Below are 22,654 nucleotides of genomic sequence, written 5' to 3'. Positions count from 1 at the left end.
ATTATTATTATTATTTGTCCTGATGTCTTGCTCCTGGGCTGCAAGGATCAGGCCTTCTGTCTCCTTCTTCAGGGTCCCATTCGTGAGCCAGAGCCAGGTCTTCTCCTGATCAGCTTTTCCTTCAATTTTGTCAAGGAACTTTCCATGCAATGTTTTGTTGTGCCAGCTGTCAGCTCTAGTTTGTAGTGCGGTTTTCTTGTACTGATTCTTTGTCTGCTGTGTTTTGAGGAGTTTCTGATTATTATTATTATTATTATTATTATTATTAGTGGTTTGAAACATTCTGCGCAGAAAATGGCAACGGCTGTGCCAAAAATTCCCCGTTTTCCATTTCCTGTGCCAATTATTTCACTTTGAAACCACTTGCTATGGAATCATGGGAGTTCTAGTTTGGCGTGTCCACACTGCAGAATGAATGCCATTTGATACCCCACTTCACTGCCTTGCCTCAAGGCGATGGGAGTTGTAGTTTGGCAGAGATGACCTAGTGGAAGGACAGGTCCCAGGTTTGTGTTGCATTGAGCCACGGCAGCCCAAGTGGTTTCAAAGTGTGTTAACTCTACAGTGCGGATGTGCTCCCAGCAGGGAGGGAACGAGGGAAGGACCTGATTTGACTTCTTGGCAGACGTCCTCATTGATGTAGCAATGGAGGAAACTAGAAAGAAGGGGAAATCCACCAAAGGTTTCCGCTTCTCGTTAGAAGATTACACTTTTAAGTCAACCCAAATCTGGCAAACCGTGCCAAATCCACCTGCGGCGGAGTAAATCCGCTCCGGGTTTGAGTCCGAACAATAGTAGAGTTATTGTACCCCACACGAAAACGTATAGTTTATAATTTATAGTTATAGTTTTCAAAGGTCTTGAGCCTTCCCTGCTCAAGAGTACTGGGGCATCACCCAACTACAATTCCCAGGACTCCATTGCATTGAACTCATGCCAGACGGCATTAATTCTTGTATATTTGCACCTCTTGATAAACTTCAACTCCCAAAATGCCACCGTACTCAAAATCGTGTCAAGAGTAGATGTGCTCCTTGATAAACTATAACTTGGGGATGCCATTGCAGTCAAAGTCACGTATTGTGTAGATGATAAACTATAACTTCCACCCAGGGTGCCATCGCACTGAGCCATGGCAGTCAAAGTTGTATCTGCACTCGTTGAGAAACGATAACGCTTAGAGTGCCATCGCATTGAGCCGGGGCAGTTAAAGTTATGTCTAGTGTAGATACACTTTGGTAAACTATAACTCCCAGAGTGCCATTTCACTGAGCTATGGCTGCCAAAGTCATGTGTAGTGTAGATGCGCTCCTTGGCAAACTATAACTTCCAGGATGCCAATACATTGAACCATAGCAGTCAAAGTCATGTCTAGCATAAAAGCACTCCTTGGCAAACTATAACTTCTAGGGTGCCATTGCATTGAGCCATGGCAGCCATAGTCATGTCTAGTATAAATGCACTCCGTGACAAACTATATCTTCCAGGATGCCATTGCATTGAGCCGGAGCAGTCAAAGTCGTGTCTAATATAGATGCGCTCCTTGACAAACTATAACTTCCAGGACACCATCGCATTGAGTCATGGAAAAGTAATGCCTAGTGTAGATGCACACTTTGGCAAACTATAATTTTCAGGTGCCATTGCGCTGAGCCATGGCAGCCATAGTCATGTCTAGTATAGATGATGCACTCCGTGGCAAACTATAACTTCCAGGATGCCATTGCATTGAGCCATAGCAGTCAAAGTCATGTCTAGTATAGATGCGCTCCTTGGCAAACTATAACTTCCAGGTTGCCATTGCATTGAGCCATAGCTGTCAAAGTCATGTATAATATAAATGCACTCTGCGGCAAACTATAACTTCCATGGTGCTATAGCATTGAGCCATGGCAGCCATACTCATGTCTAGTGTAGATACACTCCTTGACAAACTATAACTTACAGGACAGCATCACATTGAGCCATGACAAATAGATGCACTCCTTGGCAAACTATAATTTGCAGGACACCATCACATTGAGCCATGGCAAATAGATGCAGTGTTTGGCAAACTATATCTTCCAGAGAGTCATTGCACTGAGCCATGGCAGCCAAAGTCATGTCTAGTATAGATGCGCTCCTTGGCAAACTATAACTTCCAGGTTGCTATTGCATTGAGACAGAGCAGTCAAAGTCATGTATAATATAAATGCACTCTGCGACAAACTATAACTTCCAGGGTGCTATAGCATTGAGCCATGGCAGCCATAGTCATGTCTAGTGGTGATGCAGTCGTTGGCAAACTATAACTTACAGGACACCATCACATTGAGCCATGGCAAATAGATGCACTCCTTGGAAAACTATAATTTGCAGGACACCATCATATTGAGCCATGGCAAATAGATGCACTCCTTGGAAAACTATAATTTGCAGGACACCATCATATTGAGCCATGGCAAATAGATGCACTCCTTGGAAAACTATAATTTGCAGGACACCATCATATTGAGCCATGGCAAATAGATGCACTCCTTGGAAAACTATAATTTGCAGGACACCATCATATTGAGCCATGGCAAATAGATGCACTCCTTGGCAAACTATAATTTGCAGGACACCATCATATTGAGCCATGGCAAATAGATGCACTCCTTGGAAAACTATAATTTGCAGGACACCATCATATTGAGCCATGGCAAATAGATGCACTCCTTGGAAAACTATAATTTGCAGGACACCATCATATTGAGCCATGGCAAATAGATGCACTCCTTGGCAAACTATAACTTTCAGGTGCCATTGCACTGAGCCATAACAGTCAAAGTCATGTCTAGTGGTGATGCAGTTGTTGGCAAACTATAACTTCCAGGTCACCATCCCATTGAGCCAGGGTAAATAGATGCACTCCTTGGAAAACTATAACTTCCAGAGTGCCTTTACATTGAGCCATGGTAGCCAAAGCCATGTCTAGTTGAGATGCAATCCTTGGCAAACTATAACTTGCAGGACACCATCACATTGAGCCATGGCAAATAGATGCACTCCTTGGCAAACTATAATTTCCAGGATGCCAATGCATTGAACCATAGCAGTCAAAGTCATGTCTAGCATAAAAGCACTCCTTGGCAAACTATAACTTCCAGGACACAATCGCATTGAGTCATGGAAAAGTAATGCCTAGTGTAGATGCACACTTTGGCAAACTATAATTTTCAGGTGCCATTGCGCTGAGCCATGGCAGCCATAGTCATGTATAGTATAGCCGAATTCTTGGCAAACTATGACTTCCAGGTTGCCATTGCATTGAGCCATAACTGTCAAAGTCATGTATAATATAAATGCACTCTGCGACAAACTATAACTTCCATGGTGCTATAGCATTGAGCCATGGCAGCCATACTCATGTCTAGTAGAGATGCGCTCCTTGGCAAACTATAACTTCCAGGTTGCCATTGCATTGAGCCATAGCTGTCAAAGTCATGTATAATATAAATGCACTCTGCGACAAACTATAACTTCCAGGGTGCTATAGCATTGAGCCATGGCAGCCATACTCATGTCTAGTGTAGATACACTCCTTGACAAACTATAACTTACAGGACGGCATCACATTGAGCCATGACAAATAGATGCACTCCTTGGCAAACTATAATTTGCAGGACACCATCACATTGAGCCATGGCAAATAGATGCAGTGTTTGGCAAACTATATCTTCCAGAGAGTCATTGCACTGAGCCATGGCAGCCAAAGTCATGTCTAGTATAGATGCGCTCCTTGGCAAACTATAACTTCCAGGTTGCTATTGCATTGAGACAGAGCAGTCAAAGTCATGTATAATATAAATGCACTCTGCGACAAACTATAACTTCCAGGGTGCTATAGCATTGAGCCATGGCAGCCATAGTCATGTCTAGTAGAGATGCGCTCCTTGGCAAACTATAACTTCCAAGACACCATCACATTGAGCCATGGCAAATAGATGCACTCCTTGGCAAACTATAACTTCCAAAGAGTCATTGCACTGAGCCATAACAGTCAAAGTCATGTCTAGTGGTGATGCAGTCGTTGGCAAACTATAACTTACAGGTCACCATCACATTGAGCCACGGCAAATAGATGAACTCCTTGGAAAATTATAACTTCCAGGGTGCCATTGCATTAAGCCATGGTAGCCAAAGCCATGTCTAGTTGAGATGCAATCCTTGGCAAACTATAACTTGCAGGACACCATCACATTGAGCCATGGCAAATAGATGCACTCCTTGGCAAACTATAATTTCCAGGATGCCAATGCATTGAACCATAGCAGTCAAAGTCATGTCTAGCATAAAAGCACTCCTTGGCAAACTATAACTTCCAGGACACAATCGCATTGAGTCATGGAAAAGTAATGCCTAGTGTAGATGCACACTTTGGCAAACTATAATTTTCAGGTGCCATTGCGCTGAGCCATGGCAGCCATAGTCATGTATAGTATAGCCGAATTCTTGGCAAACTATGACTTCCAGGTTGCCATTGCATTGAGCCATAACTGTCAAAGTCATGTATAATATAAATGCACTCTGCGACAAACTATAACTTCCATGGTGCTATAGCATTGAGCCATGGCAGCCATACTCATGTCTAGTAGAGATGCACTCCTTGGCAAACGATAACTTCCAGGGTGTCATTGCATTGAGCCATAGCTGTCAGAGTCCTGTCTGGTGGAGGTGCACCCTTGCTAAACTGCACCTCCCCGAAACCCTTCCTCCCAGCCTCTCCTCCTCTTTGGGGACGGAATGCCAAACGGGGAAGATCGGGAAGCCGGGCTTCTGCCTGCCTTCCTCCCGCCGGGCCGGGACGGGGGCCAAAGGCCTGGCAGCGGAGTTATGTAAGCGGCGGGTTCAGCCCAGGACAGCCGCTCCCCTTCCACCGCTTCCTTATTTAAACCGAGAGAAAGAAGCAGCTCAGGGAAGGAGGGGACCAGGCACCTCGGCATTAACCTCTTCCTTCTCGGTCTTCCCTACCTTAGAAACAGCCACCAGATGAGCTTTAGTAAGCAGAGACTGCGTGGCCATCTGTCGGGAGGGCTTTGGTTGTGCCTTCCTCTCTATCAGAAACAGGTTGGACTGCATGGTCCCTTCCCACTCTAGGATTCTATGATAGATGTAGCATAGAATATAGGATTTAAAGGTTTCCCCTGACGTTAAGTCCAGTCGTGACCGACTCTGAGGGTTGGTGCTCATCTCAATTTCTAAGCTGAAGAGCCGGCGTTGTCCGTAGACACCTCCAAGGTCATGTGGCCACTGGCATGACTGCATGGAGTGCCGTTACCTTCCCGCCAGAGCAGTACCTATTGATCTACTCACATTGGCATGTTTTTGAACTGCTAGGTTCGCAGGAAGCATAGAATATAACATATCTGTTATATCTATATCTGTGGCTGGATGGTCATCTGCTTGGAGGGTTTTGGTGGTGCCTTTCTGCCTTGCAGAAATGGACGAGATGGCATTTAGACATACTGTACTTTCCAACTCGAGGATTGTATGATATACGATCACATATATATAATCTCTCTCCATCATATCTGTGGCTGGATGGTCATCTGCTTGGAGGGTTTTGGTGGTGCCTTTCTGCCTTGCAGAAATGGACGAGATGGCATTTAGACATACTGTACTTTCCAATTTGAGGATTGTATGATATACGATCACACATATATAATCTCTCTCCATCACATCTATGGCTGGATGGTCATCTGCTTGGAGGGTTTTGGTGGTGCCATTCTGCCTTGCACAAATGGACGAGATGGCATTTAGACATACAGTAGAGTCTCACTTATCCAAGACTTGCTTATCCAACATTCTGGATTATCCAAGGCATTTTTGTAGTCAATGTTTTTAATACATCATGATATTTTGGTGCTAAATTCATAAATACAGTAATTACTACAGTAGAGTCTCACTTATCCAACATAAACGGGCCGGCAGAACGTTGGATAAGCAAATATCTTGGATAATAAGGAGGGATTAAGGAAAAGCCTATTAAACATCAAATTAGGTTATGATTTTACAAATTAAGCACCAAAACATCATGTTAGACAACAAATTGGACAGAAAAAGTAGTTCAATATGCAGTAATGCTACATAGTAATTACTGTATTTACGAATTTAGCACCAAAATATCACGATGTTTTGAAATCATTGACTACAAAAATGCCTTGGATATTCCAGAACGTTGGATAAGTGAGTTTCTACTGTACAGAGCATTACTGTGTATTGAACTACTCTTTCTGTCAAATTTGTTGTATAACATGATGTTTTGGTGCTTAATTTGTAAAATCATAACCTAATTTGATGTGTAATAGGCTTTTCCTTAATCCCTCCTTATTATCCAACATATTTGCTTATCCAACGTTTTGCTGGCCCGTTTATGTTGGATAAGTGAGACTCTACTGTACTTTCCAACTCGAGGATTGTATGATATATTATCCCATATATACAATCTCTCTCCATCATATCTATGGCTGGATGGTCATCTGCTGGGAGGGTTTTGGTGGTGTCTTTCTGCCTGGCAGGAGCGGCTTAGACTGGATGGCCTTTGGGAGTCCCTTCTAACTCTAGGATTGTATAATATACTATCACACACACACACACATATATAAGCTCTCTCCATCATATCTATGGCTGGATGGTCATCTGATGGGAGGGTTTTGGTGGTGTCTTTCTGCCTGGCAGGAGCAGGTTAGACTGGATGGCCTTTGGGAGTCCCTTCTAACTCTAAGATTGTATGATATACTATCACACACACACATATATATATAAGTTCTCTCCATCATATCTATGGCTGGATGGTCATCTGCTGGGAGGGTTTTGGTGGTGTCTTTCTGCCTGGCAGGAGCGGGTTAGACTGGATGGCCTTTGGGAGTCCCTTCTAACTCTAAGATTGTATGATATACTATCACACACACACACATATATAAGCTCTCTCCATCATATCTGTTGCTGGATGGTCATCTGCTGGGAGGGTTTTGGTGGTGTCTTTCTGCCCGGCAGGAGCGGGTTAGACTAGATGGCCTTTGGGAGTCCCTTCCAGTGCTAGGACTGCAGTGCCCACCATTCCCCACTGCAGACCAAACAAATGCTACTGGAAATTGAAACCCTACTGAAAATATTGTTGCTGTTGTTGTTGTTGTTATATTGAATTCAGGACTCAAATCTGGCCTTTGGGGCTTTCCCCAGGCTGGCCACGCCCCTTTCATGATGACATCATCACAGGGGGTTCCCTAACCTTTGCATCCGTCTATCCCAATCACAAAGGCTAGAGACCTTGGAAAGCTACAGCTCCCAGGGGATCTCAGTAGCCTTGAGCCAGCTGTTCAAGTGGTATCAAACTGCACTAATTCTACAGTGTGGATACACTCCTTGCAAAACTATAACTCCTGGAATCCCACCAATTGAGCCGCGGTAGTTCAAATGGGGTCAAACCGTGCTCGTTCTGCACTATAGAAGACCTTGGGAAACTACAAATCCCAGAATCTCATAGTACTGAATCATGGCTCTTCAAGCGATGTCAAACTGTCTTAATCCAATAATGTAGATGTCCCTTTTCAATGTTTGTCCACTTTCGCTTTTGGGTATACAGTAGAGCAGGGGTCCCCAAACTAAGGCCCGGGGGCCGAATGCGGCCCTCCAAGGTCATTTACCAGGCCCTCACCCTCATTTATAATATAATATTTTTATATCCGTTTTAATAATATAATATATTGTATATACATATTATATTGATAATAATAATTTTTTTATTTTTTTTTATTTTTTTATTACAACATTTATATCCCAACAGGGGACTCAGGGCGGCTTACAATAAAACACACATATAAAACCTGTACAATACACTATAAATCAGTTAAAAATTAACTTACATAAAACATTCATAAAACGCATTATAAAACACAGATAGGCGTGTTCAAGTTTAAAAGACCGAGTCTATACAATTTATACAATATAATACTAATAATAATACCATATAATAATATTAATTATATGTTATATATTACATATAATATTACAGTATAGTGGTATAGTTCAATATAGTAATATATAATGCTAATATTGTGCTATGCTAATAATATAATATACTGTATGTACATACAGCTGCTCTGAGTTCCCTTCAGGGTGAAAAGGGTGGTATATAAGTGTAGTAAATAAATGTAGTAAATGAATAAATAAATAATGTTGGACTTAGGCTCGCCCAAAGTCTGAAATGACTTGAAGACACACAACAACAACAACAATCCTAATTAACCTGACTATCTCATTGGCCAGAAGCAGGCCCACACTTCTGTACATTGTTCTTTCATTGTTATTGTTGTTGTTTTGCACTACTAATAAGATATGTGCAGTGTGCATAGGAATTTTTTTTCCCCAAATGATAATTCGGCCCCTCAACAGTCTGAAGGATTGTGGACCGGCCCTCTGCTTTAAAAGTTTGAGGACCCCTGCAGTAGAGTCTCACTTATCCAACACTCGCTTATCCAATGTTCTGGATAATCCAATGTTTTCAATACATCGTGATATTTTGGTGCTAAATTCGTAAATACAGTAATTACAACATAACATTACTGCATATTGAACTACTTTTTCTGTCAAATTTGTTCTATAACATGATGTTTTAGTGCTTAATTTGTAAAATCATAACCTAATTGGATGTTTAATAGGCTGTATTAATGTTTTATAGGCTGTATTTAATATGTGTGTGTGTGATAGTATATCATACAATCCTAAAGTTGGAAGGGACTCCCAAAGGCCATCCAGTCTAACCCACTCCTGCCAGGCAGAAAGATACCACCGAAACCTTCCCAGCAGATGACCATCCAGCCATAGATATGATGGAGAGAACTTTTATATGTGTGTGTGATGTATAGTTCACCTGCAATTAAAGAGCACTCTGAACTCCACCAAAGATGGAATGGGACCAAACTTGGCACACAGAGCCCCCAGGACCAGAATTAAATACTGGAGGTCTTTGCGGGAAATTGACCTTGTTTTGGGAGAGTTGTAGTTCACCTACATCTAGAGCAGGGGTCCCCAAACTTTTTAAGCAGAGGGCCGGTCCACAATCCTTCAGACTGTTGAGGGGCCAAATTATCATTTGAAAAAAAAAATGCAAACAAATTCCTATGCATACTGCACATGTCTTATTTGTAGTTCAACAACAACAACAACGAAAGAACAATACAATATTTAAAAATGAAAACAATTTTAACCAACATAAACCTATTAGGATTTCAATGGAAAGTGTGGGCCTGCTACTGGCCAATGAGATAGTCAAGTTAATTAGGATTGTTGTTGTTGTTGTTTTGTGCCTTCAAGTCATGTCAGACTTTGGCCGAGCCTAAGTCTAAAATTAATTATTTATTTACTGCATTTATTTACTACATTTATATCCCACCCTTCTCACCCCGAAGGGGACTCAGAGCAACTGTATGTACATACAATATATTATATTATTAGCATAACACAATATTAGCATTAAATATTACTATATTGAACTATACCACTATACTATTATATAATATGTAATGTATAACATACAATTAATATTATTATATGGTATTACTATTAGTATTATATTGTATAACATAAGAGAATTATTAATATTATATGTATATACAATATATTATATTATTAAAACTGATTTAAAAATATTATATTATAAAACTGAGGGCGGGGGCCAGGTAAATGACCTTGGAGGGCCGCATCCGGCCCCCGGGCCTTAGTTTGGGGACCCTTGATCTAGAGTGACACTATGAACCCAAACACCGATGGATCTGGACCCAACTTGGCATACATACCTGATATGCCAAAATTTGATGACTGGAGAGGTTTGGGTTAGGGATAGAGTTAGGGTTAGGGAACGGACCTTTCTTTCTGGGAGTTGTAGTTCACCCACAACCAGGGAAACTGTGGCCTCCACCGATGATGGACCGGGACCACACTTGGCACCCAGACCCCCCATGACTCACTCAACCTAATTGTAATGACAGTGGTAAGGCTTTCCTCTGTTTGGTTTCCCAATGCTCTTAAGGACTAGCAGCTTAGGGATTCTTTTTAAATATATATATGTAAAGGAATCAATGCCACCAGAGAAGCGAGCGCATGATGACGGTTACATAAATAGCTCCGGAGCTAAAGCGTCAAAGACAAGGAGCCAAAATAGCAAAGCCGCTTAGGTCTGACTTAGCCGCGGAGGGAAGGAGGATCTCCCTGACGGAAGGCTGTCACTTATGGGATTGACGCAACGCACAAAGGCACACGTCCCGTTCCCCAAGTGGCCGGCTTTGGCTTTCCTGCGTTCACGTCCCTTGTTGAAAAGCCCTGGTTTCTCGTCCTTCCTTCCTCCTTTGTCCTTCACCTGCTTCAAATGGGAAGCAAAGACCTTCGGGTGTATCTATTTGCAGGCATGAACTGCCAGGGCTCAATGCAGTGGGAGTTGTAGTTTGGGGCACCTAGACCAATGATGGGCAAGCTTTTGCGCTTGGTGTGTCAAAATTCACCAAAAAACCTAGCATGACTTGGGGGGTGTGTCACTTCAAGAGAGAAAAAAAACATAATTTCACAATATGTATAGTTTGAATAACAAAAATGTATAATTGTAATATATCACTGTATTTAATAAATCAAAAACGATTTACTACCCTTATTTCCATGTACAACGATCTATGGTAGCTCTTGCAGTTTCCACGCTGATTTCTCTCTATTCTAGTTTCAATGTAGTCATGAATAATGAATAATATAATAGTAATAATATGATAATATACTACAATAATAATAGAATAATAATAAGATGATATTTTATATACACACTAGCTGTGCCCGGCCACGCGTTGCTGTGGCAAAGTGGTGGTGGTAATTGTTGTGTAATTTTTATTTGACGTTATTGTATTTTTTATTAATTTTATTGTAAGTTATCTTATTATTCATTATATTTTATTATTTTCTTGTATTATTTTTAGTTATTTTCTGTTATTATAGTATTTTATTGTATTGATTTATGAACCTGTCCCCGCTGGTTTGTTTTTAATTCTCTGATTTTATTGCTTGGATTTTAATGTATTTATTATTTATTTTGTGAATCGTTGGAATGTTTTTGGTCAAATGTCTTGTGTTGTAGTTTTTGGGCTTGTCCCTGTTGTGAGCCGCCCCGAGTCCCTTCGGGGAGATGGGGCGGGATATAAAAATAAAGTTTATTATTATTTTATTATTAATCTTTTAGTGTTTTTAATAATTTTTTGTGTTTTTAATTATTTTTTATTGGGTTGCTAGGAGACCAAGTTGGAGGAGCTTAGCCTTCTAATTGGCAGCAATTGGATAAAAACTATTATTCCTCTCCCTCTAATTAGGACTTTATTTTTCTTTTCTTTTTGTTGTATCAACCTAGAGCCGTGGATGATGGGTTGTGTTGTCAAATTTCGAGTTTGGGGAGCCTGTAGTTTTGTTGTTTTGTGGGTTGCCGTGATGCCATCACTCTTTTATATATATAGATATATATGTAATGTGCATAATTCCCATGGAGTAAACAACAAAACCACTGGACCAAATCACACCAAATTTGGCCACAAAAGTTTACTACCATTATTTCCATGTACAACGATCTATGGTACCTCTTGCAGTTTCCACGCTGATTTCTCTCTATTCTAGTTTCAATGTAGTCATGAATAATGAACAATATAATAGTAATAATATGATAATATACTACAATAATAATAGAATAATAATTGGATGATTTTTATATATATATATATATATATATATATATATATATATATATAAATGTAACGTGCACAATTCCCATGGAGTAAACAACAAAACCACTGGACCAAATCACCCCAAATTTGGCCACAAAAGACATAGTCATCCAGTCAATCTGCATGTGGCAGCGTGGCAGCAAAAATGGCTAGGCGTGTCAGTGCTGACACGCGTGTCATACGTTGGCCATCACTGATCTAGACCAGGGGTCCCCAAACTTTTTAAACGGGGCCAGTTCACGATCCTTTGGACCATTGGAGGGCCGGACTATAGTTGGCCACCGAGCAATAATAATAATTAATAATAAACATAAAAATAATAATAAAGAGGATTGGAAGAGACCCCTTGGGCCACTGAGTCCAATCCCCTTCTGCCTCTGTGCACCAAAAGCACAAGCAAAGCACCCCTGACAGATGGCCTCCCAGCCTCAATGTTAATAATAATAATAATAATAATAATAATAATAATAATAATAATAATTAGACCCTTGGGCCATTGAGTCCAACCCCCTTCTGCCTTTGTGCACTGAAAGAACAAGCAAAGCACCCCTGACAGATGGCCTCCCAGCCTCAATGTCAATAATAATAATAATAATAATAATAATAATAATAATAATAATAATTAGACCCTTGGGCCATTGAGTCCAACCCCCTTCTGCCTCTGTGCACCAAAAGCACAAGCAAAGCACCCCTGACGGATGGCCTCCCAGCCTCCGCATCCGGCCCCCGGGCCTTAGTTTGGGGACCCCTGATCTAGACTATAGTGAATGATATAATAATAATAATGATAACTCAAGTGAGTGATATACCGTATATACTCAAGTATAAGCCAAGTTTTTCAGCCCTTTTTTAGGACTGAAAAAGCACCCCCTCGGCTTATACTCAAGTGAGGGTCCTGGTGGGCTTATATTTGGGTCGGCTTATACTCGAGTATATATGGCACATTTATTATTTTTCTCTATTATTATTGGTATTATTACATTTATTATTTTACTCTATTTATTACTATTATTACATTTATTATTTTACTCTATTATCATTATTACATTTATTATTTTACTCTATTATCATTACATTTATTATTTTACTCTATTACCGTGTTTCCCTGAAAATAAGACAGTGTCTTATAATATTTTTTGCTCCCAAAGATGCGCTAGGTCTTATTTTCAGGGGATGTCTTATTTTTCTATGAAGAAGAATTCACATTTATTGTTGAACAAAAAATGAACATTTATTATATACTGTACAGTAGTTTTCATCACAAACCAACATAACCAAACCAGACAAACTGTGACTCCAGTCAAGAATTTCTTGTTATTACCATTATTTCCATGTACAACTCGTATGTACATTTACCAATCCTGCATGCTCTGGTGTTGTTTGGCAGGCGCCGAGCATGCTTCCAAACAAAAACTTTGCTAGGTCTTACTTTCGAGGGAGGCCTTATATTTAGCAATTCAGCAAAACCTCTGCTAGGTCTTATTTTTTGGGGATGTCTTATTTTCGGGGAAACAGGGTACTATTGTTACTATTACATTTATTTTACTCTATTTTGATTGTTATTAATACATTTATTATTTCAATATGATATGATTGTTACATTTATTATTTTACTCTATTATTACATTTATTATTTTACTCTATTTATTACTATTATTACATTTATTATTTTACTTATCTATTTTCTGTCTCCTTCCACTGATGCGGAAAACTGGTTGTTCTTTGGCGCCCTCTTGTGACCAAAAGGCAGACCTGCAGCATTTGCTTACTTTGTCGTCTCATACAAATGTACTTTTCTTCTTTTTTTCCCCTCTATTCTTTTTCTCTATCCATTGCTAAGCTGAAGAGGCAGCATTGTCCATAAACACCTCTAAAGTCACATGGCCAGAGCAGTACCCATCGATTTACTCACATTTACACATTTTCCAACTACATACTACATTGGCAGAAGCTGGAGCTGACAGTGGGAGCTCATTCAGATTCAAACCTCTGACCTTTCAGTCAGCAAGCTCAGCAGCTCAGGGTTTTACCCACCTCACCACTGTGGGTTCCCTTATATTATTTATATAAATTATATAAATAGAATATATATAGATATATAAATATAGTTTATTTATATTAATTAATTATTATTAATAATAATATTATTATTAACTTACTTACTCTCTTCTTTATTGCAGGCTCAATGGCTATGAAGAAGACACATACATGTGAGTAGCCTGACTTCCCAGTGGATTCATTTATACTTGCTGGCTTTCACCTCATTTAAATTAAATGCATTTGCTGGCGAGTTGGCGATTTTCCTAGTGAAAATTTGAACTTTACGCTAAGCATTGTATGGGGAATTGTCAAGTTTTAAAACCCAACCACAATTAAAAACTGTTGTTCCAGGTTACTTATGTAGTAAAATATGTTTTGGAGAGAGGTTCGTTTCCATACACATTTGGGATATGGTTCAACATCTCTCCAGGTTGCAGTGGGTCTTCTAGGACTATAAGTATGTCGTCAGCAAATATGTTTAATTTAAATGTTTGACCCTTTATTCATATCTCTTTTTAAAACTCAAATTGCTCTGTTTAGTACCTCTATTACCATTAAAATGGAGAATATGTGCCCTGGTATACATTCCTTCCAACTCTCATCTTCTCCAAGTCATGTTGTCAAAAGCTTTTTCCACATCGAAAGATATCAACACTGTTTGCTTCTCATTGTGACATTGGCCAAAGTGAAGCCCATTGTGTTGTCGAAGGCTTTTGTGGCCGGAATCTCTGGGTTGCTGTGAGTTTTCCGAGCTGTCTGGCTATGTTCCAGAAGCATTCTCTCCTGACGTTTCGCCTGCATCTATGGCAGGCATCCTCAGAGGTTGTGAGGTCTGTTGGAAACTAGGCAAGTGGGGTTTATAGATCTGTGGAATAACGTCCAGGGTGGGAGAAAGAACTTTTTGACTGTTGAAGGCAAGTGTGAATTGAAGTTGAAGGCAATTAGACATCTTGGTGTGTATCGAATAGCCTTGCAGCTTCAAAGCTTGGCTGTTTCCTGTCTGGGGGAATCCTTTGTTGGGAAGTGTTAGCTGGCCTTGATTGTTTCCAGATTTCCTGTCTGGAAATCCCGTTTCCGAATCCTAAGCGGCTGTTAGGAATTGTCGCCCATGCCTGAGTTACACCCTTGGATCAACTCCATTTTGGCAATATTTTTGGTCCGACTGTTTCCTGTTTTGGTAATATTTTTGGTCCGACTGTTTCCTGTTTTGGCAATATTTTTGGTCCGACTGTTTTGGTCCTTTGTGCTATACTAGAAATACCGTATATTCAATATAATGTAGCTAGGGCCAACAACTACCTATTTGGACTACATACAGTGCCGGACCGTGAAAATATCGTCTTACGTAACAAACAATCTCTGTGCTCATCGGATAAGGATTGCCACATATGCATTAGGTATTGCTCATGGACACTTTGTCCATGTAACTTGTGAGGTCCGACCTAGAAAATACTTGGAATACTTGCATGTGTGAGTAGGTTGGGCTGAACGCAAAGTCGTTGTATGATTGCCAAAGTCATTGCGTGGTTGCCTTCCTACTCAGTTTCCAGGATCACCCATCTCCAAGTTTCATTTGAGAGATGTAGTAGGGCCCATATTTCGACCCTACCCAACGTTAACACTGTTCATAGAATTTCCATTGAGCTCGTCTTCTGGATTTGCCCTACAACGTCGACGGGCGTGGTGACTTACTCGTAGGTGGCCATTGTGGCTCGGTATCTCAATCTGTTCCTTTGCGAGACGCTAAACCATTTCCTTGTTATCAACCCCGAACGTAATTCTGAATATTTCGCCTTCAGGGGTGAAGGTGGGTTTTGGGGTCGGGAGGAGATCGAGATTTGCTCGCCTCGTATACAGTGTTTGGAACAATTTGCGTGCCATGCGACCCCGTTCTGCTGCCGCTCGGCATCATGGTTTTTTCTCCGCCTCGAGGCGGTGCGGTCGGAATCGGCAAGATGGACTACCTGGAAACGCCGTCCCGCCTCACAGGGGTGGGAAATGTCAAGAGAGATAGTTTTACCCATGTATGGTCTTAGATGGTGTGTGCCTTGACTCCGTCATTAACCAATTTGGAGACCAGAGTCAAGAAATTACAAGAAGGCATCCGGATTCGTTGAAAAGTCTCAAATTTTGTACTGAGTTGGGGTGCATCTCCACTGTAGAATTAATGCAGTTTGGCACTGCTTTGCCATGATGTTGCATCCTAAAAGATGTAGTTTGGGGCAAGAAGGTGGGTTCGGAGGCCACCAAAAATGAAGTCCAAGGACCACGTCTGTATAGAGCAGAGGTCCTCAAACTTTTAAAGCAAAGGGCCGGTCTACAATCCTTCAGACTATGGAGGGGCCGAATTATCATTTGAAAAAAAAAACGAACAAATTCCTATGCACACTGCACATGTCTTATTTGTAGTGCAAAACAACAACAACAACAACAACAACAACAACGAAAGAACAATACAATATTTAAAAATGAAAACAATCTTAACCAACATAAACCTATCAGGATTTCAATGGAAAGTGTGGGCCTGCTTCTGGCCAAGGAGATAGTCAAGTTAATTAGGGTTGTTGTTGTTGTTGTTGTTGTTGTTGTTGTTGTTGTTGTTGTTGTGTGCCTTCAAGTCATTTCAGAATTAGGGCGAGCCTAGGTCTAAAATTATTTATTTATTCATTTACTACATTTATTTATTACATTTATATCCCACCCTTTTTACCCCGAAGGGGACTCAGATCAGCTGTATGTACATACAATATATTATATTATTAGCATAGCACAATATTAGCATTATATATTACTATATTGAACTATACCACTATACTGTAATACTATATGTGTCATAGACAGAACGCCAGTGAGTAAAGCAAAACTCAGTTTATTCTTCTATTATCGGAGCCCGAAGGCTCAACCATAACACTATGTAATATATAACATATAATTAATATTATTATATGGTATTATTATTAGTATTATATTGTATAACATTATAATATTTTTAACAATATTATATGTATATACAATATATTATATTATTAAAACTGATATTAAAATATATTATAAAACTGAGGGCGGGGGCCAGGTAAATGACCTTGGAGGGCCGCATCCGGCCCCCGGGCCTTAGTTTGGGGACCCCTGGTATAGAGCAATGATGGGCGAGCTTTTGCGCTTGGTGTGTCAAAATTTACCAAAAACCCTAGCATGACTTGGGTGGAGTGTCACTTCGAGAAAAAAAAAAAACCATAATTTTGCAATATGTATAGTTTAAATAACAAAAATGTATAATTGTAATATATCACTGTATTTAAAAAATCAAAAACTATTGACTACCCTTATTTCCATGTACAACAATCTATGGTACCTCTTGCAGTTTCCACGCTGATTTCTCTCTATTCTAGTTTCAATGTAGTCATGAATAATGAATAATATAATAGTAATAATATGATAATATACTACAATAATAATAGAATAATAATAGGATGATATTATATATACTAGCTGTGCCCGGCCACGTGTTGCTGTGGCGAAGTCTGGTGGTATGGGAAATAAAGTATTGAGGAATTGTTGGTAGTTAAGGTAAAGGGTAAAGGTTTTCCCCAGACATTAAGTTCAGTCGTGTCTGACTTTGGGGGTTGGTGGTCATCTCACATTATAAATGGGTTATATAGCTGTGTGGAAGGGCCTTAAGTCTACACTGCCATATAATCCAGTTAAAATCAGATAATTTGTATTTTATAGGCAGTGTGGAAGAGGCCTAAGTGAGGCCTAACTCTATCTGTCTCCTGGGCTGAGTGGGTTGCCGGGAGACCAAGTGGGCGGAGCTTAGCCTTCTAACTGACAGCAATTGGATAAAAACAATTATTCATCTCCCTCTAATTAGGACTCTATATATATAGATGTATGTATGTATGTATTGTGCATAATTCCCATGGAGTAAACAACAAAACCACTGGACCAAATCACACCAAGTTTGGCCACAAAAGACATTAGTCATCCAATCAATCTGCAGGCAGAAAATGGCTAGGCGTGTCAGTAAAGGTTTTCCCCTGACATTAAGTCCATTATAAATGGGTTATATAGCTGTGTGGAAGGGCCTTGAGTCTACACTGCCATATAATCCAGTTAAAATCAGATAATCTGTATTTAATAGGCAGTGTGAAAGAGGCCCAAGTGAGGCCTAACTCTGCCTGTCCCCTGGGCGGAGCTTAGCCTTCTAACTGGCAGCAACTGGATAAAAACAATTATTCCTCTCCCTCTAATTAGGACTTTATTTTTCTTTTCTTTTTGTTGTATGAACGTAGAGGCATGGATGAGGGGTTGTGCTGCCAAGTTTAGTGTTTCTGGGGTGCGTAGTTTTGTTGTTTTGTCCTAGGCCGAAATTTCATTACCCTTTTATATATATAGATAGAAGTGAAAATATGTATGTATGTTTGTGGCTTGTGTCCACTTACACAGGCTCCCACTTCCACAAAGAGCCATAGCTCCCACTACTCAGGAGACACCAATGGCCTTCCTTCCAATGACATTGCAGGTTATGGCGAGCGCCGTGAACATGCCCAAGAGCCCTTCCAATGTCCACAAACACTATCCCACCCACCACCAAAGGGAAGGCTTTCATACAGGGACAATTTCATCCTAGATTTCTGTTTTTCCTCCACCAAAGACATCCCAGTATTCCTGTCTCTCTCCACTTGTGTCAAATTTGCATGACTCCGCCCATTGCCTCTCCCTTAACCCTTTCCTGATCTTTTCTATGGCACACAGAGAAAATGATCAGCAACTGAACATACTGGAGAAGTTTTGGGGAGGATTCACCATGATTTATAGGAGTTGTAGGGACTGGGATGTATAGTTCACCTCCAATCTAGGAACACTCAACTCCACCAATGATGGACCTGGAACTAACTTGCCACACAGAACCCCCATGACAGGCAAAAAATATTAGAGGCTTTGTCGAAGGCTTTCATGGCCGGGATCACAGGGTTGTTGTATGTCTTTTGGGCTGTGTGGCCATGTTCCAGAAGCATTCTCTCCTGACATTTTGCCCACATCTATGGCAGGCATCCTCAGAGGTTGTGAGGTATGGAAGAAACTAAGCAAGGAAGGGGTTGTTGTATGTCTTTTGGGCTGTGTGGCCATGTTCCAGAAGCATTCTCTCCTGACGTTTCGCCCACATCTATGGCAGGCATCCTCAGAGGTTGTGAGGCATGGAAGAAACTAAGCAAGGAAGGGGTTGTTGTATGTCTTTCGGGCTGTGTGGCCATGTTCCAGAAGCATTCTCTCCTGACGTTTCGCCCACATCTATGGCAGGCATCCTCAGAGGTTGTGAGGTATGGAACATGCCCAAGAGCCTTCCAATGTCCACAAACACCACATGCCCATACCTCACAACCTCTGAGGATGCCTGCCATAGATGTGGGCGAAACATCAGGAGAGAATGCTTCTGGAACATGGCCACACAGGGCATACAACAACCCAATATTAGAGGCCTTTGGAGGGATTGATAGGAGTTGTAGTTCACCAACATCCAGAGCAACACTATGAACCCAAACAATGATGAATCTGGACCAAACTTGGCATGCAGACCCGATATGCCCACATTTGAATATTGATGGGTTTTGAGGGGAATTGGCCTGGACATTTTGGAATTGTAGGCACTGGGATGTATAGTTCACCTCCAATCAATGAGCACTTTGAACTCCACCAGTGATGGAATTGGACCAAACTTGGCACATAGAGCCACCATGACCAGCAAAAAATACTGGAGGTCTTTGGGGGAAATTGATCTTGATTTGGGGGAGTTGTAGTTCACCTACATCCAGATAATATTTTGAACCCAAACCCCGATGGATTTGGACCAGACTTGGCATACATACCTGATATGCCAAGATTTGCTTACTGGAGGGGTTTGGGTTAGGGTTAGGGAACGGACTTTCCTTTCTGGGAGTTGTAGTTCACCCACAACCAGCGAAACGGTGACCTCCACTGATGGACCAAACTTGGCACACAGGACCCCCATGACTAACTCAACCTACTGGAGGGGTTTGAGGGGACTGGCACACCATAGTGGGAGTTGTAGTTTACCCTACAGCCAGGGAGCACACTGAACCTCACCCATGATGCATCCAGAGCAAACTTCCCCAACATAACACACTTTAAATACTGATGGAGTTTCTCGGGGTTCCCCTGGCATGGTCTCAGTTGTAGTCAATCCACAACCTTATGCAGTTGGGTGCCGGGTGTATACGAGTGGCTGAGACTTGTGCTACTTTTGCTCTAGAGAAAATAGACATTTTCTTTCCAAAATAAATATCCTGAACATTTCAAAATACCCCACCTGGAGCTGCGCCTCGGCTTCTCTTTCTCAGAGTAGACCCCGTTCTCCCTCCTTTGTGCAAGTGGAAACTTCTTCCTTTCTTGTGGCGCCTTTGTTCTCGTTCGTTCTCTCTTTCGTCTTTTGTGGGTTCGGAACTTTCCACCTTGGCGGTTTCCCTCCCGAAATACGACGGGGGCTTCTGATTGGTCAGTAGGCACCTCCTTGTTCTTTGGGTGCTGTGTATCACCTGTGTGTGCCGGCATCCTTTCAGAAAGATCGGACGCAAACGTTGGCACGTCCTCCGAAAACCGGACCACAGTCTCCCAAATCTAACCTTTGGGGACTCCACCCCGTACGGCACCCGAGTCATGAGAGGTATGTGGGGCAACGGGGAGATTTACGAAGCCCTGGGTTTGGATTGAAAGGCATCTTCAAAGGTACAATTTTGTGGACTGTTTTGGAGTTCCCTCTATGCGTTGTGTATTTGCGGGTTCCCGAAAACGGAGAATTTGCCCACTGATATAACTTTGTATATACTCACGGATACCCATATTCCGTGGCCCCCGAAATCGAGGATTTCCCCCATTATTGTCTCATTGTATTTGAGACCAAGAACCGAATTCTTCAAATCTGTTCCACTTAGATAAATTTGTATATACTCATGGATACCTATTGGCTCTGTTTGGATATTTCTGTGGCCCCCGAAATTGAGGATTTTTCCCATTATTGGCTTGTTGTATTCGAAACCAAGAACCAAATTCTTAGAATCTATTCCACTTAGATAAATTTGTATATACTCACAGATACCTACTGGCTCTGTTTGAATATTTCCGCGGCCCCCGAAATTGAGGATTTGCCCCATTATTGGCTCGTTGTATTCGAGACCAAGAACCGAATTCTTCAAATCTGTTCCACTTAGATAAATTTGTATATACTCACGAATATCCATTGGCTCTGTTTGGATATTTCCGTGGCCCCCGAAATTGAGGATTTGCCCCATTATTGTATTCGAAACCAAGAACCGAATTCTTCAAATCTATTCCACTTATATACATTTGTATATACTCACAGATACCTATTGGCTCTGTTTGGATGTCTCCACGGCCCCCAAAATTGAGGATTTGCCCCATTATTGTCTCATTGTATTCGAAACCAAGAACTAAATTCTTAGAATCTATTCCACTTAGATAAATTTGTATATACTCACGAATATCCATTGGCTCTGTTTGGATATTTCCACGGCCCCCGAAATTGAGGATTTGCCCCATTATTGTATTCGAAACCAAGAACCAAATTCTTAGAATCTGTTCTGCTTATATTTTTATATTCCCATTTTTTGGAATCCATTATGTCTTGTATACAATTATATAGCGACATGTACAACCCCCCGTTTGGGTGTTTCTGAGACCCCAGAAATCGAAAATCTCCTCCATTATTTCCTCTCTTGCACATTGTATTCTTAACCAGGAATCAAATTCTTGGGATCCATTCCGTCTTGAATCCGTCTTTATATGCTCATGTTCGTATTTTTGTGGCATCCCAGAAATTTGCCCCGTTATTTGCTCTTTATTATTTATTTATTTACCTTATTTTTCTTCTACTCATTACATTCAGAAACAATGACCTTCCTTTTGGGTGTTTTTCGGCTCCCTGAAATTGAAAATGTTGTTAATTGTTGGCTCTTTTTGTGCATACCCGCTCATTATATTTTTATTTTTGGAATCCATTATGTGTTATGTACATTTTTGGGGGATGTTTTCAGGGTCCCAGAAATGGAGGATGTGTCCCATTATTTCCTCTCCTGCTCATTGTATTTTCAATCAATTCCCACATTTTAAGAATCCTTATGTCTTATATAAATTTATATATATATAGTTGTGTATATGCCCCCATTTGGGTATTTGCGGGCACCCAGAAATTAAGGATTTTCTCCGTTATTTCTTCTCTGACTATTTATATTTTTTAACCAAAACCCACATTTTTGGAATCCATTATACAGTACAGTCTCGCTTATCCAACGTAAACGGGCTGGCTGAACGTTGGATAAGCGAATATGTTGGATAATAAGGAGAGATTAAGGAAAAGCCTATAAACATCAAATTAGGTTATGATTTTACAAATTAAGCACCAAAACGTCATGTTATACAACAAATTTGACAGAAAAAAATAGTTCAATACACAGTAATGCTATGTAGTAATTACTGTATTTATGAATTTAGCACCAAAATATCACGATGTTTTGAAAAGATTGACTACAGAAATGCGTTGGATAATCCAGAACGTTGGATAAGCGAGTGTTGGATAAGTGAGACTCTACTGTATCTTAGATACATTTATATATAGGCGTGTATAAGCCCCCCTCTGGGTATCTGTGGGGACCTAGAAATTAAGGATTTACCCCGTTATTTCTTCTCCTTCTCATTATATTCTCAACCAAGAAACACCTTCTTTGGACCCATTCCTTGTAAATAAATATAGGTATTCGCAGGGCTCCAGAAATTGAAAATTTGTCCTGTTTTTTGTTCTCCTATTCAAT

The 22,654-nt window shown here is 40.7% G+C and overlaps 1 protein-coding gene across 1 annotated transcript in view; it reads left to right on the top strand.

The window, feature by feature from the left end:
- Window positions 1-22,654, top strand: part of rorc (RAR related orphan receptor C) — a 94,694-nt gene that overhangs the window by 20,307 nt on the left and 51,733 nt on the right. The window contains exon 2 of the mRNA XM_062964854.1: window positions 13,952-13,981. Within this exon, the coding sequence (XP_062820924.1) occupies window positions 13,952-13,981 (30 nt within the window). The remainder of the gene's footprint in view (window positions 1-13,951; window positions 13,982-22,654) is intronic.

Source organism: Anolis carolinensis, unplaced genomic scaffold, assembly GCF_035594765.1.
Source record: "Anolis carolinensis isolate JA03-04 unplaced genomic scaffold, rAnoCar3.1.pri scaffold_14, whole genome shotgun sequence".
Taxonomy (NCBI): domain Eukaryota; kingdom Metazoa; phylum Chordata; class Lepidosauria; order Squamata; family Dactyloidae; genus Anolis; species Anolis carolinensis.
This window is presented reverse-complemented; position numbering and strand designations above follow the sequence as displayed.